This window comes from Melospiza georgiana, chromosome 2 (assembly GCF_028018845.1).
Source record: "Melospiza georgiana isolate bMelGeo1 chromosome 2, bMelGeo1.pri, whole genome shotgun sequence".
Lineage (NCBI taxonomy): Eukaryota > Metazoa > Chordata > Aves > Passeriformes > Passerellidae > Melospiza > Melospiza georgiana.
Window position 1 is genome coordinate 25,429,296 of NC_080431.1, and position 24,443 is coordinate 25,453,738.

Below are 24,443 nucleotides of genomic sequence, written 5' to 3' on the forward strand. Positions count from 1 at the left end.
AGAACGCTGGGGGTTCTTATGCCGCCGCCGGCCGCTTCTGCTGCTCTGAAACAGTTGCAAGAAGCCGGGTCTGGGGCAGCGCTTCCAGGGAGGGAGCGCGGCGGTGTATCCATAGGGAAATGACAAAATGATGTGATGCAGGATTAGTCGGTTTGTATTTACACCCCGAACCGGGCTGTTTGCCTCCGACATGCACAGCTGAACCCACACACGGCTCCGGGCGGGACACCGGTTTCACCTCGGTGGAGCGCTGCGTTCACGGGCAGCCACCGCCGCCCCTTCCGAGCCGCTCCCGCGGGACGGGCGGGAGGGAGCCCTCCCCGGGGCGGGGGAGCGATGCTGCTCACGGACAAACCGCGCTGTCCCGCTCGCCCCGGCCCCGCGGGTGCGCTGCCTCCGGCGGCCCTGGCCCGTGTCAGGCGCCGCCCCGCCGGGCGCGCCCGCCGGCCGGAGGCGATGGCTGGAGCGGGCCGGGGCGGGCAAGGGGAAGGGAAAGGCGGGGGGAAATGTCGCGGTCGCTACGGGAGACGGGAGAAAACCGGAAGCCGGCGGGGCGGGGCGGCGCGGCGCTGGCGAGCCCTTCCCCGCCGCCAGCCTCTCCCCGCCGGGCGGCGGCGGCAGCAGCGCCATGGGCTGCTTCTTCTCCCGCCGCAGGAAGCCGGCCCAGGGCGGCCAGCTGCCGCCGCAGCCGCCAGCGGGAGCCGGGCAGGACGCGGCCACCGGCGAGCAGAAGGCACCGCAGTACAGCTGGGACCTGCGAGCCAAGGTACCGCCCCGGCGGCTGCGGGATGTGGCTGGGGCTTGGGCTGGAACTGGGGCTAGTGCTAGGGCTATCCCCTCTCAGTGGGCAGCGTCCCGCTCTCTCCTGCCGTCCGGATGTGCGCTCCGGCAGGGAGCACGCCTTCCCCGGTCCCGCTGTTGCGGCTCGGTCCGCGCAGTTCAATGCGTTTATTTGAACAATTAAAAAGTGTTTAGCCGAAGGATTTTGCCAGGCAGTCTCAAATTGTGCAAGCGGGGAGGGCGGCGCGCTGGATGCGCGGCTGCCGGCGGGGCCAGCATCGGTCCCGAGGGGCTGGCGCTGCCTCCCGGTGGGACAGCGCCCTGGGCACAGGCGGCTTGGCTGTGACAGTCCCCAAGGTGTCTGCCTGCCCTCGGGATTCCTGAGACAGCGCGGAGTCCCCCGGGTGGGTGCTTCCATCCAGAAAACCGGGATTAATGGCTGGGGAGCTGCTCGTGCCCGGGCGAGCCCCGCACTGGCATTGGAGCGGAGGCACAACACTCGTGCCGTGTGTCCTCACCACTGTCGGTATTGATCTTGGGTGTTTGCACTGTTGATTTGGTTGGGTGTTTGGGTTTGTTTTTATATTTTTTTTGTTTGTTTGTTTTTGTTTTTTTTTTTTTTAAGGTTTTGGGGTTGGGTTTTTTTCCTTTCTTTTCTTTTCTTTTTTTTTTTTTTTTTTTTTTTTTTTTTTTTTTTTGAGGAAGTAGAACTATCTTATTAGCCCCTAAAAAGACACATGAAGTCCAATCCTTTCCCGTGCTGTTTCCAGAGCTCCCGGAGGCAGTCATGAAGACTCAAGCGGGAAAGCATTTAAATGCTGGATAAAATGTATTTCTTCCTAGCGTCATTTCAAGTATCACTTCCTAAACATGTAATGACATTGTAGCCCTACTAGGCCTCTCTTCCTCTCCTCTCCAGCTGCCTTCGGGTGGGGGAAGCAGAAACTGGGCAGGCGAAAAACCTAATTAATGTGGTTTCAACAAACAAAATCCTCAAACCTTCTGGCCGTATTTTACAAGTATGGAAAAGAAAATGTGTGAACTTATTTGAATGTTTAGCTTGCTTGTTTTTTAAACTTGGCCAGGTGCTCTAGGGTGTCCCTTAAGTCTTCCAAGCAGATTAAGGCAAGCTTAGATGGAGATGAGCTGGAGAGTGTGTGCGTGTGGCCTGGAGGAATTGGTTCCCTGCGGATAAAGATGAGCAGTCTGTGTTGGGCTTATTGCTTTGACTGGCCAGCAGATATTTAGGGAGCAGACAGAGAAAGAGAGGAGAACAGCCTGTCACTTTTACAGAGACTATTCTCACAGCCAGAGGGGCTGCACTGAAGCCGTATTTTAGTGACAGAACAAAACTTGGTCTAAAAGTAAATTACTAAATCAGCCTTTGGAATAATATTGTTTAATTTTAGAGCAAATTCACCAGCTAAAGCTCAATAGGTATGAAATTTTTTACCCCATCTACTTTTATATAGCTAACTTTGAAAACTACAAGAAAGAAAGTCAGGATATAGAAAGACTTGATTCAGAGAATAGCTGGCCTTGTTGCTAAGGAGATGATTGTTGTTAACTCGCTGGAAGTAGGCTCAGGCTAACATGAAACTGTTACAGCACCAACAATCTCTCTCTGTGCAGTAAAAAAAAACCGTGATCATGTATTGCATGTAAAACTTCCTCTTTTTCTGTAAAAGACTCTTACAAACCAGAAGAATCAGGGAGTTTGGGCCGTGCTAGTGAACTGTGGAAGCCTTCAAGTTAGGTGCTTAATTTCATACTGTATAGCCTAAGAATGGCTATTTAATGTCTAAGTTCATTTCTCTTGCTCTTTGCAGCCTTACTTTTCATTGGGCTTTTTGGGTGTAAGATTAATACATTAAACTAGGAAAGCATCTGGAGTCACCTTATCTTAGGTGAAGGAGTGCTGAGCACTTGCTGCACTAAACTTGTTGATCCCAGTTTGTATTAAATGATACCTGTCATTGTTAATGTAGTAGCTTTAAATGTTGTCTGTGATAGTTTGTCTTGTTGTCTATTGCTTTCTCATTTGTGATGCTTCACATATGCTTATTTATTTCACAAATTTGTACACAAAGTTAACTTGAAGTGAGTTGGAAAACTTGTGGCACCAAAACTCCTTTTTATCCATCCAGTGCATTGAGTATTCTAAACCCTGAAAATCTCAACTCTGTCAAGAGATGTGCTAAATTGTCTTTTGATGTTTATTTCCATTTGGGTTGGGGATATGTTTCTAATTTTAGGCTCTCCTACTCAGCGGTGCAGCTGTGGTTACATAGTTCCAGTTCACAAGCAGGTTTGGAAGTTGTCTGTAGTTTTTGTAAACTGTGCTCTGTATGTTCTTACAGGTGAGCATGTCTTGCTGCTCAGACACTCCAGCTGTCTTCTTGTAAACTAATGCCACCCTGACATGGCAGAATAATGTAGGCACACTTGTGTGCATATTTGTGTGATTAGGATGTGTAGAGGGGTGACTGAACCTGAGGGCTTCCTCCAACAAAACTATTTCTTCTGCTTCTGAAGGGCATCATTGCTAGTTGAGCCTATTTTAATGATGTTTCAATGGCAAAGGTTGATTGAATTGACACTGTCTAGTGTAGCCCTAGACAAAGAGAAGCATGATGATATCCCAGTGACTATATAACTCTTGTGTAATAGTCCCAAAAATGGACCGTGCGGTAGGAAATTCTAAATAGAAAATATTATAAGATGCTGGTAGTTGAATTGAAATTAAGGAAAGTATATGAGTTTGAGGAGCCTTGTCAGATTTCTATGTATTAAGTGAGGGCAGAAGATTTAAGGTATTCAAAATTTAATAAAATCCAGATTCCATTGTAAATCTGCTGAGGTCTCTGTAATGCTTTCTGAGCCTTGGGTTCAGAGAAGTGGGTGAAGATTACTTATGGTGCAGTAGAAGAACCAGAGGATCAGATTATTTTGAAAACAGAAAGGAGAATGATGACCACTCAGTTTCTTGCTGCTCTGGGATTCTCAGTCCTTGAGTGGAAGTAGAGCACAGTTTATTCCAGAGTCTGTTAGTACTGCAATGCATCCTGAGGACTTATTATTTCTCTTGATGTCTTTGGGCTGTCATGAGTCTCTTTCTGACCAAGGGTGGGAGAGGAACTTGGTGATGCTCAGCCCTTCCTTCAGCTAGCTTTCCACCTGGGTTGATTTTGTTTCCCACTGCATGACTAACAGCAGCGACTGAATGTGGGTATGCACAGACAGGAATGGGGCTTTTGTGTCTTGTGATGGTACAAGATACACTCATGACCTCCACAGGAGAGACACAAACAGCTGCATCATATTTTTTGCTGTTGTCTCATGTTCAAAGAAGTAGGATTAGATTAATTATGATCATAGTAGCATTTAGAGCTTAGGGGAACTTTCCTTCCCAGATGACTTTTTAACTTTTAGGAGGAACAAGTAAAGTTTTGTTTTATGTCAACTGATCTGCAACTTGACTGGTTTAGTTGATAGGAAACATGCAGCTATCATTGTTACTGTGCTATGTAGCTGCATTTAAACTGTTAAAAAACCTCAAGACCTTTCACTTTTTGCCAAATCATAGTCTTTTGTTAGTTACCTTACATTTGAGGATTCTTCATGAATGGTCTGACTTGAATATCTCGAATTGTCTAGATCTTGTTTAGGTAGCCATTTTGTACTTTAATTTTGAATATTAATAAAATATCTTTTTTTCTCTAAACATTGGATTTAAGGACAAACTAAGTCATTGTATTTCCCTTATGCTTCCTGCTGCACCAGAAGAACTATTGCTGTTTTTCTCAAAATGTGGTCAGATCAACTGAGAAACAGTCAGAAGGTTCATATTAAGCAGTATTTCCAGTTAGATCAAATACAGGCCCGTGGTAGCTTCTTTTCTTCTTTAACTTTTTCAGTATGCAGTGGTTAGCAGTGGTTTGCTGAATGTGAATGACTGTTTTATGCTCTTATGGGCATTAGGGAAAAGCATGAAGATTCCCAGGAATAGAATGAAATGAGCACTCAGACTGTTGTATTGGCCACTTCTAAAGTCAGGGTGTGCAGGAGATGCTCCAAAATGAAAAAATGTTTGCTGGAGACAGGAATCTTCATTACACTTTCCACCTTTTCTTGTTGTGCAAGAATCTTGAAATCTGCCAGAGGGTGAGTAACTTCAACAAACAATCTCCAGAGGATGTTGCAACTCCTTACTTGAGGGCACCAAACCCATGCAAGTATGAATATGCAGAAGTGTCTAGGCCTGGGAATGCACATTTTTTTCTTATTTCCCTAATGTTAATTCCCCTGCTGACAAAAATAGTGCTTAAAGCTTCTTAAGTTGATGTGCCTACCCTATAGGTGCAGCTTTTAATGTCACTGGGTCAGCAGCCAACTTCTGTATATTATCAGCTGTAAGTTCTTTTCTTGAACTGCCATCTGTAGTGACTTAGAGAGATAGGGTATGATTTTTTGAGAATTATATTAAAAAGAGAAGACCTTGGTGGAAGTGGTTTAGAAATACTTTACAAACTGTTTGGTCAGCAGCCTGAACAAGGGTAACTAGAGGAGAACTGTAACCTGTTAAGAACAGCTGTACTTTTTCATATTTGTGGGGGTCTATCACTATTGACTGAAACTCCTTCCCAAATGGATCCTGTGAAAAAGTCTTGCTAAGACATGAACTCATACCAGAAACACTTCAAGATGTTGGAATCCTTTGTGATTCTAGGTACAGTCACCACTAACAGCTGTGAAGGTCTAGTGCTTGCAAGCCGTTTTCTAAATGGGAGCTGCCCAGTTTGGTGCCAGCAAACTGGATGGTGGTGGCTGAAGAGATGTATGTCATGTGCAGCTTTCACACAGCCTCTGACCTTCTTGCAACACAAGTGTCTGCAGGAAGCAAAGCTGCTTAATGCACCTTGCACTTGTAACAGGATGCCCTGGAGCTGTAAGGAGCCGTGACAAACTCGTTTGCCTTCACTTCTCTGCTTTTGTTTGCTCTTTAAAATCCTTCCTCCTTACAGTTCATCCTCTAGCCCTTTGTAACAGACTTCTCGCCATTGTGTAATTGCTAAGAAACAAAAATTAGGCTTCTGTGCCTGTTATGAGAAGGAAAAATATTAGCCCTGTAAAAAGGGCTGGCTTTTTCATCGCATCTGGTTATTTTAGGTCATTCCAGGGAGTAATTCCTAAACCTGTGCATAGACACTTCAGTTAGAAGGCTTCAGCTCCTGAGCTGTGCCAATATATATTAATGTGCAACTCCTATCTACTCTAAGAACTGTTTCAATTGAGCTGAAAATATTAAAAGCTACTGCTGTGAATACTGGCACCTTTTGAATTTTATATCAGCCTGGGGAAAAAGGATGTTTAAAAAACCTGTTAATGGCTGGAGAGTAAAGCATCTCTCTGGGTAAAATGGGTGGACTTGGACAAAGATTTTTGAAACTTAATCTAAACACAAAGGACAAGTAGATAAGTTATCTAATAGTTGAATTTTCCTGACCTGACACATGCTTAAGATTTTATAGCCAGTGGAGCACCAAATGAATGGGCAGAGAAATGTATATAGCCCTGGTTATGGTTGTATGAGACTGAAGATTTTACTTCTGTTTCTTTTGGCTTTCCTAGCCTGCTTTATTTTTTTCTATGTTGCCAAGACAGAGCTTAAGAAGCAGTTGGTGTTCACTGTCAGGGGAAGGAAGGTGATTGCAGTGATTTAATATTAATCTGTTGGTGGTACCTGAAGAGTTCAGGGATGGTGAATGTGCACCAAGAAGGCTGATGGCATCCTGGCTTGTATCCAAAGGAGTGTGGCCTGCAGGACTAGGGCCATGACCTGTGCTTAGCACTGTTGAAGTTGTACCTCAAATCCTGTGTTCAATTCTGGATTCCTCACTTCAAGAAAGACACAGAAGTGCTGGAGCATGTCCAGAGGAGGGCAATGGAGCTGGTGAAGGTTCTGGAGCACAAATCTGATGAGAAGCAGATGAGGGAGCTGTGGTTGTTGGAAGAAAAGGAGGCTCAGGGAAGACCTTATTGCTGTCTACAACCACCTGAAAGGAGGCTGTAGGAGGTCAGGGTTGCTCTCTTCTCCCAAGTACCAAGTGATAGGATAAGATAAAAGGCCCCAAGTTGCTCCAGTGGAGGCTTAGATGGGGTATTAGGAAAAATTTCTTCATAGCAAGAGTTAGAACAGGCATCCCAGAGAAGTGTGTGAGTCACCATCCATGGAGGTATGTAAAATATGTGTAGATGTGGCAGCTGGGGACATGGTTTAGTGGTGGACTTGGCAGTGTCAGGTTGATGGTTGCGCTTGATGGACTTAGAGCTCTTTTCCAATTTAAACTATTCTATAATCCTATGGGCATATAAGGCGCTGTTGGATGCATCCTCACAGTCATGGTTCTGCCTTCAGACCTGTTTCTCTGTCATTTTTCTTTTACCCAGGAGAAGTGAAATATTTGTATCTGCTATAGTCTTATATCCTGTCCTCTCAGGGGCAATAACCCAGTGGGGGGAGAGAATATCAAATCTATTCCATGCAGTCCCTCCAGTCTGTACTGCAGTGTTAATCAAGAAATACTCTTAGTCTTTAAAAGGATAACTGCAAACAAAATCAGAGGAAATGTACAAATTCCTTGGCATGGTCAACAAACTGAGAGGTAAAAGCTGTGTCAAGGTGGAACTCTTAGTTCTGGAAAATAGGCAAATAAAGAGGAGCTCCTGAATCTGGTAATAAGCTGAACTTTTGTCTTTAGCTTGACTACTGTTGGTACTCAAAAACTCTAATTTGAAACTGTCTATAAGCTGTGAGTTTGCTGACTAACCAGTGTTTTTCACATAAGCCTAAACAAAATTGCAAAGTGAAGTTTCACACGTCCTTGCAAAGGCCACTGGGTAGGATGAGCTAGTGCTGCTTCACAGGCTTTGCAGAGCAGAGCAAATCAGAAAGATGTGCTTATGTTCCAAGTTTCAAAAGTGCTGTGAGTTCTGGAAACACTGAACTTCTCATTCCTAAGATAAGTAACTGTTCCTCTGTGCCTCTTTTGAAAGCAGTAAGTCTGTGTCCCATGGCCATTAAAAAAAACCCAACATACAGATATACACAAATATACATACATGTTCTAGGAGATGCCTGGGAAGAATATGTCCAAAAGCAATTTTAATGTTTGTTTTCTCAAGTAAGGGGGAATATGAGGGTAAGTAACTTGTATATTCAAATATGTAACACTACTTGAGACTAAGGACCTTGGAGAGTTAGAATCCAAAGCATGCTGTGTGACTGTGTCTCCATGAGGTGTCCCTTATCTTTGGAGTCTCCCATTTTTATTTGTAACACTTCCAGCTAGCTTTCCTGGATGTGTACTAGGGGTATTAAGTATGATTGAGGAGAGAATTCTAGGAAGCCATCTTCATTGTCTCAGCTTGCATTTTATTTGGAAGATTCATCAGCTGCAAAACTCCTTTCCTGTCTGAAGGTCATATATGTTGCACAGAACAAAATACATTTTATCAGCTGGTAGAGATTTTTAGCCTTCTTTGGCTGTTCCAGTCAAAAGCTACCAAGGCTGGTTTAATGAATGTCTGGTGCTAGCCCATTCTGGTTTATGCCTTTTGCTGGCCTCAAATATTGTGTCAATGTTTGACATGCTAGGAAGAGGTATTTTTAGGAATTGATCTGCACCAAAACTGTGGCAATATATGATAACTGATTATGGTGCAGCAAATTTTAGGAGCCTCAAGGCTGATAATCAGAGAGCAGGTTGGTGAAGAGGTCTTGTATTAGTTGTTCACTTATACACTTCTAAGTGCTATTTTAATGAGCTTTCACAAGAGGGCAGAGTAGAATTTGCTCCAGGAACTGTGGATGGCTTGAGACTTATAAGTAGAAATGAGCCAGCTCAGATTCCTTTGGTTTTAGCACAGCATGGGCTGTATTTTTCATGCTTTCCAACTGTAGCGCATCCATCCTAGGTGCTGTGTGGCTTGTGAGTTGCTGCTCTCTAAAGGAGAGTGCCAGGGAAAGCCACAGCCTCTCCCAAGTGTTCTGCCCCAGCCAGAGGGGTGCTGGAGTGTGGAGGTGATCTGCAAACATGCCCCCTGTACCACCACTGCCAGCTTTTGCTTCTTGGACACAGCTAAAACAATCTTGTGTGTTTTGTTAGCACAAAAGTCTTGTCATTGTTAGCACGAGATAATGCTGTGGCACGCATGAATGAGCTCTCTGTAGTTTGCAAACATAATAGAGAAGATACTGTTTGGCAGCAACAAGATTTCCTTGCAATGTGTTGAGGTAAAATATGACCAAGAAAATGACTCAAAAAAAGAATACTGTGTATCTCCAGCTGTAACTATGTTGGACAATTTATTTATTACAGTTACTACTGTACACAGAACCATCATCCTTCTTGAAACATTTCAGAGTCTACAGTTAAAAATAGCTCCCCTTGCCCCTTTCTTTATTAAAGGACTAACTGAGTTGCTTTTTTTTATTCCTTTGGAGATCTTCAGAGGTGTAGTTTCAGTTCTTAATTGTATCTCAATACTGTGTATTCCAGTAGTTTAACTGGAAGAGTTGCTTCTGATCCTTCATTCTGATCACTCATTGAAGACCCTTGTGGCAGTATATCCTGTACTATTCAGGGGTACTTCAATCAGTGCAGATCAATGGGCATTTAGCATTTTAATATTCTCTGCATTTGAAGACTTTAACCTTTTTTTTTTTTTTTATTCCTCCTTCAGATTGACCCCAAAGAGTACACCTTTTCCGGACTTAAGAACGAAACTGTGGGTCGACTGCCTGGAAAAGTAGCAGGGCAACAGTTTGTCATTCAGGACTGTGAGAACTGTCAAATCTACATATTTGACCATTCTGCTACAATCACAATTGACGACTGTGTAAATTGCCAAATCTTTTTAGGACCAATAAAAGGCAGCGTGTTCTTCCGTGACTGCAAAGACTGTAAGTGTGTGGTTGCCTGCCAGCAGTTCCGCACGCGGGACTGCAGGAAGCTGGAGGTGTTCTTGTGCTGTGCCACCCAGCCCATTATCGAGTCCTCCACAGGAATGAAATTTGGATGTTTCCAGTACTATTATCCTGAGCTTGCTTTACAATTTAAAGATGCTGGTCTGAGTATCTTCAATAACACGTGGAGCAACATCCATGACTTTACCCCTGTGTCTGGAGAAAATAACTGGGGCCTTTTGCCTGAAACTGCTGCAGTCCAAGATTACGTTCCTCTGCCCAGCTCTGAGGAGCTGAAAGCTGTCAGGGTTTCTACTGATGCCACAAAGAGCATAATACCCATAACTCGAGGGCGGAGGCAGAAAAACAGCGATGAATCGTGTTTGGCGGTGTTTTTTGCTGGTGACTACACAACTGCAAATGCCAGGAAGTTAATTGATGAGGTGAGCAACATTTGTCTTCATTCAGGCTTTTCAATTCCTAATTCAGCATTCCTGTGGCCAGCCTCTGATTCTCCCTGAAGGGGGACTATAGAGGCTCTGTTTGTCTACTGACCATACTGATCAATTGCATTGTTTAAAACTTCAAAGCAAGGTAAGAGACTGAATCTCATTTCATCAGTCAGTTGCTTTACAGTTGGCATCCTGTGGGTGGCACACCTATCTTCTAGCAGTTCTGGTGTACTTTTCCATCATGGCACAGCAAAGCAATGCTCTGAAGAAAATATGTAGTTGATTTGATGAATTTCGTCAAATATAGAGTAAGTGATTGACAATGCTTGTGAAAGGGATGTAACTGATCAACTTGTTAGCTTATTGTCCTGAAAGTCTCAGCTAACTAAAGTCTGTCCTGAAAGTTTTTCCAGCACTGGCAGGGAGTCTTAAAAGAAAAAATAAAAAGTGTTAAAATGTATCCCCCATGTCGTCGAATGCTGGAACTTTTTTTCTGAAAGGGGCAGTGGGTGTTTGTCAAGGCTGGTCAGCTGTCTTCAATGACTTAAATAGCTTTTTAAAATTTTTCTTTCTTTTTTTTTTTATTTTTTTTCCCCTGTGAGACAGCAGCTTCCAATCTTGGCTGAGTTTGTACTTTCCTGGGGCTAAAACCTGGGAGTGGCTTTCACCAGCCTCAAGTGCCAAGGATGTCACAGAGCAGAGCCAGTAACCATGGGCTACAACATCTGAGAGTGGTATCTGCAAAAGCTGCTGATCACAGTGTTATATGATCAACTAAACATCTGGTGGAGCTCTTTCCCTTGGGTTTTTGTCTGCAAGGAAAGAAAGCTGTAGGGTGTCTCCTTGCCTCCCCACTGCTCAGCTGGACTTTTGTGGGTCTGAGCTACTGAGTTACTTGAGTGAAGGGAGATAATGATGCTTATGGGTGGTTTCTTTTCTGACGAAGGAATAGCTACAGAAGGAGGGTAATAGATGTGTTCTCCTCTGTTAGTAGTTATTTAGAAGTTAGAGTTAAGAAGATGTTAAAGAACTAGTTAGTGAGTTTCTGTGGAAATCTAACTGCTCTGCAGATTAATGGATGTTTTGGAAGTAAAAATGTATTTGCTCCTTTCTCACGTGCTTTTAGTTTCATATTAGATTTGGAGTAAAAATGAGGGGGTGGGACGTGTATATGTGTTTTCAAATGTTGTTAACTCTTGTTCCAAAACTGAAAATTAGCAGTGGATATATGAGAGTTTCAGCTAATGCTTGACTGAACTATTGCAGACTGAAGAGAACTGACTGCTTGTTTCCAGATGCTGAATGCCTTTAAATCCCATTAGTTTCTGCTTGTGGGGGATTGTGGGGAAAAACACATAACCCTGGGACCTAATATATAAAACAAAAACATTCACATTTATTCCTCTAGGTGCACTAGGGCAGAGGAGAAAATCTGGATGAATGGAATGAAAATAAACAGAAGTGTAGAAAAAGCAAATGATCTCTGAAAAGAGAAAAAAGGGTCCCTTTGCTCTGAGACCTAATGTGTACGGGAAAAATGAGTCTATTACAGTGTAATCTGGATACTCAAGTTGAACTCTGTCTTAGAAGCATTTTTAAAATGAATTCTTCCTCTGTTAACAGATGACTAGCAAAGGCTTTCAGCTGGTACAGACTAAAGAAGTTTTAATGAAGGCAGAGGATGCTCACCGAGTTTTCCAGCAGAGTGCATCAGAATTCATTCCACTGCTGGAAAAAGGTGAGTTTGTGTTTTCTTTCTCTTCTTGATATAGAAATCTGTCACTTGAGAGTTCTGGAGAAGAAAGAGGAATGAAGAACAAATTTGTATTTCAAGGGCATACTGTAAAACCTGTTGAGATGAGTTTTGGAAGCCTCAGTGAGGGCCTAAACCAGCCAAAACTCCTGAAGGCATCAGAAATTAGTTATTTCACACTTATTTTGTGTTTCTGCTCCCCCTCTAGTGGTCCAACTGCATAGTTCAGGAGCAGTGGCACATGCAGATCTGCCTGGAGTGGTCAAAAAAGGCTCATGCTTTTAGACTATTTCTGACTTGTGACAAGTGCTGCTCAACCACTGAGCTGTTCAGTGTTTCTGTATAAATTATTTAAGCAAATCAATATAGTTGTACATAAAGCAGATAAGTGTTTAAAATTCTTGTTTGTAACTGGCGTGCTGTCTGAGTATTTCAAAAGCCTGTCTATTGATATGACTGCATTTCAGTAGAATGCAGTCTCTTCTCTCAGAAGTACTGACATCTTGTTATGTGTTACATGCAAAAGCTCACTGCACATTCCAAAACTGGGTAGCAACCTGCAGATTTTTTCATGGTGACATGAGAGGTCTGTGATGCTCATTGTAAGAATAGGACAAAAGTCATTGCATTTGTAAGATGGTAGTCCAGCTTATGGGCAATATTGCAGTCATGTGGGAAGAAACACCATGTTCAGAATGAAACCAGAGAAAGCAGATCTGCAAATAGTGGGTGAGAACCAGTCTAAAAATCAGGCAATTCATATCTTGGGACTGAAGCAAAAATGCTTGAATGACTCAGTCCCACTCCAGATGTCTGTGAAATGGCTCACTATTTGAGCAGTGTAGTCTGACTCACTTCCATGATGCCTTGACTCCTTAGCATTTTTGTGCTATTGCTGCCTTTCAAGAAGTAAAACTGGAATCCTGTCCAAATCTCTGAAAAAAAGAAAAAGGCATGAAATTGCAGATAACACTGTACTTTTTTTTGTAATGTGTTTAAGTCTTTTCAATTCTTTATCTTCTGTTATGAGGCCGCTCAAGCAAAAAAAATAAAATGCTTCTTGCAAGCTTCACAATTCCCTATGGGTTGAGACTATGGGCTGAGAAATCTACTGTTTAATACCAAGCTTAAAAGTATTATTGATTTCAGATGAACCTATTTTCTAGGTCCAGTGGTTGCTTTGGAATTCAATGGAGATGGTGCTGTGGAACAATGTCGAAGCACCGTAAATGAAGTTTTTAGTGGCACCAAGGTAGGCTGGTGTATTGCTTTATTCACAGAAAATATTACAGAATGTTTGAGCTATTTCATGGTCAAGAGAGAGTGTTTACATACTACACAATCTTTTTCAGTTCATGGGTAGTAAAATTGGAATATCCTTTTGTTGTTGGTTTTGGTTTTTTGTACTCAAAACATGAATTACTTTTTGCTGACAAGAAAATTGTCCTAGGAAAGAAAGTTCTGAATCCCCATTTCCACTGAAGAATACAAGATTTCCACTTAGAACTGTTATTTAACATAACACAAAATCAAGTTCTATAATTGTAGTACAAAAAAGTTCCACTTAAGTCCTGGATTTAGTCACTTAACTGTGGCGGCCTGTCTATTAAACCCTGACAAAGATAATATGATGGGATTTCAACTTTTTTCCATGTTTACTTTTGCTATGTAGGATACCACAGAATGCCTTCCTTCAAAGACAGTGTTCTTTTTTCTTCTGTCAGCTTCTTTCACTTTAGCTTCCTTACACCATGCCTCATCTTTCCTTGCTGTTCCCTTTCTCTAAATGGTGATGGTTTTGAGAAAGTTTATGGAAACATTTAGAACACTCCTGATAACAGGAGAGTGACAAAACCTTTGCTTTCAGGCAGTTTTTCAAAGAAGACTTGAATATCTTTTAGACATCTGCCATCCAGGCAGCTCCTTGCTGTCTTTCAGTTCCTTTTAAAAGACTTACTTGGAACTAGGCTGCCCAATTTCTGGAAAACAGTCATCTTGTAGCTGGAGCTTGGACTTTCACATACATTCATAAATTTTGAATAATGAATAAGTAATTGAAGTTACTTTTTAAAAAATGACTTTTTAAAGTCATCTTCTGGAGAAGCAATGAAGATTTTTTGAGAGTAATGTAGCACAAGGAAGTCTTTCTTACAAACTCTCCCTTTCTGTTAAAGGAAAGTAGTAGTCTAAGGATTTTGTGTATTTATTTTTCCCCCTCTCTCCTGGAGAGAGCTGACTTTACCAATCAAAATACATCTAAATAGACACTAACTGAAGCTGTGACCCCTGAATAATGAAGCCCCAAGCTCCTGATCCTGAAGGCAAGAGTTAATGCAGCCAGCATGTGTGCTTGGAAAGGGTGACAATAACAAATGGTGGAGGCATCAGGGCTGAGAGAATACTAGGATTTGTTCTATCACACAGTGGGAACCAGCAGAGTTGTGTCTCTCATGAAATGCAAAACTAAAAATAGGCCTTGCTGGTTCCAAATGAGCATGACTGCTTTTACTGATGTATAACTATTTTCTTGTTTAACAAAACAGGTTTTTGTATCAGAAAGCAAAGCATCAGCATCTCAAGATGTAGACAATTTCTACAATTTTGCTGACATGCAGATGGGAATGTGAAGTTTAGCATGAAGGTGCTCATGTACGGTTTGTCTTAGACTTGGACGTCACTTGGCTTGAATATCTCAGTAGTTTTGTCATTTAGTTTTGTATTTCTCATATATCCCTTTTATAAAGCCACTGGTGGTTTTTAATACAATATTATCTGAACTGGAGTAAACTGCATAGCTAGCCATGTGCATTGTGTTTGAAACTTAAGTTTAACTTCAAAAACAATTGAGCTTTTCTACTAACTTTTTTACAGTGATTTCTAAACATCTATTGACACTTGAATGTTTCTTGACAACATCTAATGTTTATACATATTTTAAAAGTGCAATGCTGATCCAAGTTTGATGCAGCAGTAATTGTTATCTCTCACTCAGACACATTGTTTAGAAAGTGTATTTATGTGAAATTTGCCCTTCAAAATTTTCCCACATGCAAATTTGTCTTTACTGGGGGTCCAGGAAGGAAGCTGTAGTCATTTACTTTTTCCGAAAGCTTAGTCTGAAATTAATTGTCCTTGTAGCATGCTTTCGAAAGCAGTTTGTGACTTTGGCTAACTCTCCTTCAAGCATGCTTTTTGAATAAAGTTGTTTGCCAGCAGCATTTGTGGTGAGAGTTGTCACTACAGCATTCTGGTGAGTGAGCACTTGCCAGGCTTTTCTGCTTTAGGGTGAATCCTGAGCATGAGTGCCCTGCAGAAGCTGCTCTAAGGTCTGCTCAGGTTCTTTGGTGATACACCTGCCTCTGGCATTGCCAGCTCCCACGTGGGGTATATTTGAGGTTTCTTTGCACTTGAGCAATAAACCTCTGGCATATTGTTGTTTGCTAGAAGGGACATAGCCAGTAGTCAGAGAAGGATTCTGATGGCATTAAAAACCCCTTCTTCCTTGCTAGACCCCAGAAGAAGGCTTTTGCTTGCAGAAGTAATATAGAAAGTGCTGTAAAATGCTATACACTGCCATAGGATTTATTTTGTATTAATTCTAAAGACAGACTGAAGAGGTACCACAAGCATTTTGTGAGATGCATTTGAATAGTGTGCAGAAATAATGCTTATTGCTAAATAATGCATATTAGAATGCAAATCTATATGGGTATTAAATACATGATTGATCTGTTTTTGCGTATTACATCCTTACTGATTTTTCTACATGAACTTAAAGCTTCAGTCCAGGTTTACAAGCTCTCTGTAATACTTGAACCAATTGTGCATGCAGGCACACAAAACCAAATTTCATAATTAAAACATGGCTTGCCAGTTTGCTTAGCCTTTACAATTCATTGAAAGGATTGGGGCTGTGTTGAGGTGCTAAAGCCATTTCCTCATTATGGTCATCCATCAAAAGGGAAGATCTTGCAAATTTTAACTGAAGATGAGTCTTGACTCATCAGTTTCACAGCTCTGGAGCTCCAAAGTGGGTGGCTAAAAACATCTCTAATATTTTTTTGAATTAGCACATGAAAGAATCTCTTCTCCTGGAATTCATAATTCTGTAATGCCCAAGAGAGGTTCTGAACTGTTATTTTGTTGCTACTGGGCAAATGCTTGCCATTAGTTTCAATTCAAGAATATGTCCTTAGGACTTCTTGTTATAGTTATCCATAGATTAAATAAGGAAGATTATGTCCTGAATAAACTAAACCATTGGTGTACTGGAGGTAAGAAAATTGCCACTTCTTTGAAATGTTTTTATTTGACAAAGTCAAGCCACCTCCACAATTAAACTGGTAGCAGAAATTACCACTTACTTGCATTTAGGTTGCCAGAAATTTGTTGTTTTCTTTTTTGTTTTGGTAAGTGTGAGGCGAGGTCTGTAAAAAGAGCTAAAAATTTTATCTTTCTCTCCAAAGTACTAGCACAACTAATCAGTCAACATTTACAGGAATTAATCTAGATATGTACAGTAAATATTATTTTGGTATGGACAGTACATTGAAATTGTATAATGTACTTCAGAGCTGGTGTTGTGTGATTTGTATTAGCAGTACATATACCAGACTATCTTGGTCTCTAAACTTTAACATATAATATTTCCAAAGTTACATGCTGACACATGATTATGTGTATGTTTATAGCTTATTTTTTGTCTCATTAACCTGTCCTGGAAACAAAGTGCTAAATGGACTTTTGTGACTCCTTTTGCTGGAGGACGGGAAGATTAATTGAAAATTCTTCTAGGCTTGAAACATGAATAACTTTTCTACATGCTGGGAAAGAGCGGTGTTGCTTTTTTATTTTTAACAATGATGGTCTGTTTACCGACATCAAGAATTTTTAATAAAATATCCCTAAATAATGAAGGAGTTTCTCAATCCAATTATTTATCTATCTTTTGATTTCCATTTCTTGCTAACAGGTGTTAAGAACACTTCTAGCTTAAGAGTCAGGAATTCTTTGCATTACAGAATGGTACGTGTTTAATGTATTCTTTGTACATTTCTTGTGTAGCTTTTAATGTAATTTGTATTGCACTGTGAATGTGATTCATAATAAACATTTGAAATATTTGAACTCTGGATTCTGAAGACTTCTTAAAATTATGGTAGATTGAAAAGCATAATTACATAATATTAGGTATAAAAACTGGGATATTAAACAGGAATATATCTTGAAATAGATACTCATAGTTAATTGAAAATAAGCTTTAACTCTCTAGGCATTCAGCTTCTGAAAAATGTGATTTTTTGACAGCAGGGATTTTTCCTCAGTCAGAGATTGTGGTGTTTATAGTAGTAAAATTGTAAATTTAGAAAGCAGGTCCATTTAATATCTGACAACCAGTAAAATCCTCCTGAAAATAGGCAAGCATTTAATACATTTCCAAATGTGGCTTTAAACTCATCAGAAATGTGACTCTTCCAAGAAGACATGGTCCAGGGTAACTCTCACTAGGTATAAGTGTTTGGAAAGAACATGAAGTACTGTATCAATACAATTGTCTTTTGAATATATTGAGTAAAATTGTGAAGCTTTAAAGTATCAAAGCTTTTGGTTTACCTTTAGCTATTATTGTACAAATTTACAGTTTGGAAACCATCTTGTTACCCCAGTTGGAGGCAAGTTGCCTAATAATCTTTTCTTTTATGTATCTGAGTCATACCAAAGCTGCCCTTAAGTATTTTCACCATTTTTAACAATTGCATCTTCAAATATGAACATGAAGAAGTGTCTGTGGCCTAGTTGCTAGAAGATCACCCAATTTCTTTTGTCATATCTACTATACATGCCTTCTTTTGCATGACTTTAATCCACATACCAGGCTGCACTTATATAACTTGGACAGTTTTTTTTCAATTCCATAAAGCAGCCTTAACCTTTTATTACAAAATACTTGCTTAAGTCATTCTGACTAATAAGGGGGAAAAAAGTTTTATTAACTTAAGCATGAGTAAAACTCATGTAGCTGAATATTTTCTTATTTAAATGCTGGTTTTTAAGTATTTAGGTTTTATTAATACAGAATTCAGTGTTCTGCACAAAATTAAATCAGCATTGACAATAGTATCTTCTAAAAGATGTTGACTTCAAAGGCTGTTCATAAAAATTCAATGCAGGACATAGTGAAATAAATCTTTTAACACCTAGGAGTAGCCCAGTTGTCTGCCTGATTAGTTCCTAAACTCTAGGTCTTTTTCTATCAAGTTCCTTGTTGACTCATTGGGACCTTTGTGCCATTTATTTTTGGAATGAATGAGTAAGCCTCCTGAGTCCACAAGCGTGATGTAGGTCTTAGGAGGTCTGCAGAAACAGCTCTTCCAAGGCATGTTTAAATCTGATCTAAACCATGTAAATTCTACTCCAACAGTTTCAGAAGCTGTGAGTAAGTGCCAGTTGCAAGTATTGTCTCTAGCATCCATGGATTTGAGTGGGATGGTGCAACTGGCTGTAGCACTTCCTGAAGCTGTAGTGCTGCATTTTGCTGCAGTATATGTTGGAAGGCAGCTAGTTCTGGGAGTCCACCCTGTTCCTTGGCCATGGACTGCAGAGTTTGCAGCCTGAGCTATAGTAATTTGCTGAGGACAACAAGTTCTGAAAAGTAATCATTTGCTGTATTGCCATCCTGGAGGTTTTTCTTAAAGCTGTCTATTCTGAGCTCTGTCTCTCAACACAACCATCTGCATATGGCAAAGCCTTGCAAACATCAGACCTGCTAGAAACAAGATGTGCAGGAGGATTAACTGAATGCCTGGGAGTCACGGAGCGTTAACAGTCCAGACGTTGATATCTTGGTGTCCAGTTTGATAGAAAAATGCTTTTTACTGCTTTCATCTCTTCAGAGGGCCCAGCTGCCATAAGACTGTTGCTGGTGATGTTTGTGGTCAGAGCCTTCCTGAGGCACATGTAGTCATCACTGCTTCTGAGTAAGAGAGGAGAAAAGGAGGGGGAAGTGAGAGAAGCTTTCAAAAAAGCTCTGAAGTTTTCTGGGTACATAAAGAAAAATGTACAACTGCTCGTTCTTTTTTTTTTTTTTTTTTGATGCATTTAGTGATAATCCCCAGCTATGACAATTTAATGGCCAGAGTATTTGAGTATTTTCCCAGAATGTATATTAAGCAATGTGGCCAGCATCTATCAAGTACAAGTCATCCTCTTTCCAATTGCTCAAGGCTTTGAAATTGCCAGTGCTGCAAGGGCCCACGAGATCTTTCAAATATGTGTGGATTTTACTTGTATCCCTTTGCTGAAAAAGATGTAGGAAGTTTTTCCTTCAAACAACAGGTAAAGTTCATAGCTAGGAAATTACAGTGATATTAAAAGGCTCTTGAACAGTGTTTAAATGAGTGTTTGTCTGATGTTCCCAAACTGCAAAGGCTGAAAACAATGTGTTATTATAAGTTCTGCCCAAATGATGAGGCTAAGCACCTCTGCAGCACTGGGAGCTCAAAGGCCTCTGTGTCTAGATGACAGTGGTATGGATCTCTCTGCTTTTTCAACTTCATTTTAGCACAAGTACTGTGGTACTGAAGTCACAGTTCATAGAGTGAAGTGAGAATCTACACTTTGATTTTTAAGAACCTTTTGTCATAGGGAAGAAAACTTGGAAAGCTTGGGTTTATTTCTTTATTTTGGTTTGTCTTTTTATTTTCCTGTTTAAGCCATTAAACTTGTGTCTCAAAAATAAAAGGGAAAATAATTAAACCTTTTGAGGGATATGGAAAGGTGGGGTGACCACAGAGCTGTGATTTCTGAGCACTGAAGGGAGCAGCAGCCCTACTGTCCCCTACTTACCTGGATGATGTCTGCTGTGGTGAGATTTCCCCCAAACTGATGTACATCACCAGAGAGGCAGCTAACTTTGCAGACCTTTTAGGCAATTTACTTTCTTTATTTTTTAGGCAATTTTATTTCCTCACTAATACAAGCATAGCATGTATTCTTTGATGCTTTTTTTTTTTAGGTACTTACTTCCATGCATTTAAGGTACAGAACTATAATACTAATTGGTTTTGAAAGCTACTGGCAGCCCTCTCCATTCTGTGCTACTGTCTTAGAAGGAGAAAGATAAATCAAAGATCTCCCTAAGCACAGAACTTTGAACTTGTCAGATCCTGAGAAGTGAAGCTGGGACATTTTGCTCTTAAGAGCATAAATGGTTCATGATTGTGAAAGTACTTTTTTTTTTTTGTCTGAATGTCCTGATCTTTTTATGAAGGGAGATCTTCCCCTCCATTTCTGAAGTCCCTTCACAAAACAAAACAAAATAAAAAAACACTTCAGGGGCCTTTTTTTATAGAGTCCTGGAGATAAAATGGAAGGGCTGTACTATGACCTGAGGGCATCTTTTGATAGCTGCCCCAACAAGTGCTAAAGGATTGGATTCAGTGTTTAAAGACTATCTTTTGAAGCTCTGAGTGTTCTTTGCTTCTATTTCTGCTAGTGAGTATCAGAAACATTTTTAGTCACAAGGGTTTAGAGATGGCTAGCCATCCTTATTTGAGATTCTGCTTTGCATTTTTTTACACAGAAGAATGAAAGTTTCTCCGCAGTCATTATTAATGCTCTCATTTGCAGGTGCATGTTTGTGCTTTATGGTAACAGTTCAATAATTTTGCTCACTGTGAAAGGAAAATAAAGAAGTTAAGCTTTTCTGTCTCTTGCCAGTAAGTGCCAATGCTTGCTCTGGTGTCAAGGTTTCATCATTGGTATCTGCTCTGCTGATGTAGAGAGTTTTATGCAGCATCTATGCATTTCAAAGAAAAGTGGTATTATCAGCCTTTGGTATCTGTGTATTTCTTTTATCAGAAGACAACTAGAATCACTGGCCAGGGAGGCTTCTATGTACAGGCTGGGAATGCCACAAAGACTTGGAGGTAAGGGGTTTGATTTAACTTCCCAAGTCTTTGTAATGCTTCTTTCCCCCAACTACTCCTCTGTGACATACTTGTTGTCTTTTTCTTCTCTGGCATCTTATCAGTGATAGCAGATGCAGTATAAAAAAATACTTGTTATTCAAATTTACTGGAGTGCTTCTAGGTATTTCAGTTAGAGGTGCTTCTTTTGTGGCTCAGATCCATGTCAAACTGTGTGACCATCTTCTCAAATGTTAAATACTACTTCAGTGTAACTTTCTTAATATCCTAATATACCACAGGCAGCTTTTGTACAGCTGAGTTAGGACTTGGTTCAACTTGGGTATGGTATATGTGCATACATTATTTTACCCTGATCATAGCTCTTCTAGTTTCCACATCATCCTTCCTTTGGGAAGACTTCCTGTTTGTGCTACATTTTATCAACATGTTAACATCTGGCTTTGTAAATTCCTTATATTCTCTAGGTGCATAAGAGCATCTGTAGTTCATCCTTTCGTGAGCAAATGTAGAAATTGCGTTGCATACATCTTCAAAAAGAACAAAAGTGTACAATCTGCTTCCTATTTATTCATCTTGCCTGATGTTCCTATAGAAATACACAACGAATGTAAAGCATTTATTGAAATTTGTAGCCCCACAGACTTTCTGATATGGGTTTTCCTATGTCACTTATCTTTTGGCTATGAGCCCACCACGTACAGTTGTAGATTTATTACAGAATTAGAAGCTTGGATGCCATTTTCTCTTGACATGTGACAGCCAGTGTAGGGAGGTGTGTGTGATTCCAGACATGGGAAATGAAGATAGCTGTTAAACACCTTTCCTGGGTTGGGCTGCATCTGCTCCTGATGAGGTCGCTCATATATAAAGTAATCTGCCAGGAAACTTCTTGTAGGGATGTTTCCTTCACTGATGGGAATATACATTCTTTATTGTCCTTCAGAATGATGGATACTTTAAACACTATGTGTGGGTGTGTGTGTGGTGTGAGTATACTCTACTAAGCAGGTTTCATGGACACAGAAAAAATATAAATTTCTCTGAAATCCTAATGGAAGATATTGGTACTTGAAAATGGTTTTTGTTCAATTTAACTCAATCAGACTTTATTTCTTTTATGATAAGAAAACAGGTCTTTAGTACATGAACTTGGTTTTATCACTCTGAATTCCCTTCATTTGAGTTTTCAAATCTCTTGTCTTGAATTTAATATTGCTTGCCCTGCTGCCTGCTCCACCTGTTTTGATATAAAGGATTCCACAAGTGGCAGTGGTAGGGGCAGCATTCTTGGTGTTTTATTCGATATTGTGGTTTTCTGAAGATGCTCAGAGTGCTTTTCTGGCAGGTAAATGAACTGAAGGCAAATGAGGTGATTGCTGGTGTGTGAAGGAAGTCATACATGTCAGCATTGCTGTTTAGTTGTGGTCTAACTGTATTTGTAGAAAGCTATGCCTCACATTACACTCAGGAATATGAACCAGTTATTTCAAAGAAAAAAGACCTTTTTTTTTATTTATTTTGAAGCAGGTAGTAGATGCATGGAAGCCCTTGCCAGCAGTGATTTACAGTCAGAAGCCCACAAGAATTCAGTGAGAGCTGACTTGGACAAGTATTGGAGAAGTGATTTGCTGAGGGTTACTAAACAACGCTCAACATACTGCTTGGGAAATGTGATTAAGTACTTGGAGAGTACTCAGGGGAAGTATCTTACTGTGGATGCCCACATGGGCCAAGAGGAAGTCAGTGCGAGGTGCCCGTGACTCGGTAGAGCAGGTGGGAGGCTAGGCTGAGCGAGATGGAACATTTGGCTGAAACAGTGCCTCTCTTCTTATGATCTGTTTCTCTTCATCTTTCAGCTGCTGTCAGAAAACATTGTAGAAATGCAGCTCAGGCATGCCAAACTATCCTTTCCATGCTTGCTGCTTATCTCTTCCTTTTTCTCCTTTGTACTGCTTATTATAATCTTGCTGTTTCTTTTCTGCGCCTGGCCTCAGGAGAAGGCCTGTACCCCAGATCTGAGTCCCCAGGTTCCATTTCTTTCTCTGCTGAGTTTCCATAGCCCTTCCATGCCTCAGTTACTGTGTGCATGGAGAAATGGGGCTGCAGCAGCTGAAGGATGATCTCCAGCTAAGACTCTTTGCAGCAGTCCTTCTGCTAAGGAAGGCAAAAGGGTTTTCCAGAGGGTTTGACGCAAGCGATACTTGGTAATAGCAGTATGGGAAATGAGTGTGGGTGTGGGGCGTAACAATGGAGGAGGTTTGCTGAATTTTTGCCACTGTTTCCTTTATTCTGATGCTTCTTACTGTGCTTTCTATCCAAAGTTGTTTCAATGCCAAAGGCTGAATGATTAACACTGATAACTGGCTAAAAGCTGCCTTAAGATAAACTTAATGCTCCTTATTTTACAAATTGTGCCACTGAGTTCTCAGTTTAATGCTGGACTGGGCTGAGATGGGTGCATTGTGCCCTCAGAAGTTGCTGGAAGGTAAAAGGGATGTGGCGAGGTGCCTGGCCACCTCCATCGCTGCCACCAGCTGCCCAGTCCAAAGCTGAGTCTTGGTAGCCAGTGGCTTCAGGGATGTAGACCAGGCATTGTGCCTTGGCTCATCTTCTGAACTGGCAAAGTAACACTGGGAGTGGCAGGAGCCAGCTCCTGTCTCTCATCTGGTTTCAGGTATGGTTCTCTCCCCTCAGACCCTGACACCCACTGGAAGGGCTGAGACTGTGACCTTCCCTTCCAGCCCCTTCACAGAACCACAGAATGAATTAGGTTGGAAAGACCCCTGGGAGCATCGAGTCCAACCCATGACCAAACACTGCCATGTCAACTACACCATGACACTGAGTGCCACATCCAGTCTTTTCTAAAACATCTCCAGGGACGGTGACTGCACTATCTCCCTGGGCAGCCCATTCCAATATCTAATCGCCCTTTCTGTGCAAAAATTCTTCCTCATGTCCGACCTAAAACTCCCGTCCATAGTTTTAGACTATGACCTCTTGTCCTGTCGCTGGTTGCGTGGGAGAAGATGTTGACCCCCACCTGGCTACAGCCTCCTTTCGTGGTTGTAGAAAGTGATAAGGTCACCCCTGAGCCTCCTCTTCTGCAGGCTGAACACCCCCAGCTCCCTCAGCCGCTCCTCGCAGGACATGCGCTCCACACCTTCACCAGACACGCTGCCCTTCTTCCTTCCCTGCCGTGCGCTTCCCGCTCGCTCTCCGGGCGGGGGGCGGCTCTGCCGGCGCAGCTGGCAGGAAGGCCCGGCGCGGGCAGGGAGGGAAGGGGAAGAGGCGGGGCCTGGAGCCCAGCAGTGTCAATAATACAATAGGGCTCTTGTGCGGCCGCCGCCGCCGGAGGAGGAGCGGGCCGGGCTGCGGGCGCGCCGAGCAGCCGGCACGCAGGGCGGGAGCCGCCGCCGGCCACGGGCCCGGGCGGGCGGGGGCGATGCGCGCCGGCGCGGGACGGCACCAGCAGCACCCGCAGCAGGAGCCGCCGCCGCGGCGGGAGCGCCAGCCCTGACGGCCGCGGCCGCCCTCGGCAGCGAGCAGGGCAGGAGCAG

At 41.8% G+C, this 24,443-nt stretch overlaps 1 protein-coding gene across 1 annotated transcript; it reads left to right on the plus strand.

The window, feature by feature from the left end:
- The first annotated feature begins 621 nt into the window (after positions 1–621).
- On the plus strand, positions 622–17,080 carry RP2 (RP2 activator of ARL3 GTPase). Its single transcript, XM_058045404.1, has 5 exons — positions 622–766; positions 9,526–10,191; positions 11,824–11,938; positions 13,120–13,205; positions 14,497–17,080. Exons 1-5 carry the CDS (start codon positions 629–631, stop codon positions 14,578–14,580), a joined length of 1,089 nt encoding a protein of 362 aa, XP_057901387.1. The 5' UTR covers positions 622–628; the 3' UTR covers positions 14,581–17,080.
- Positions 17,081–24,443: the final 7,363 nt, after the last annotated feature.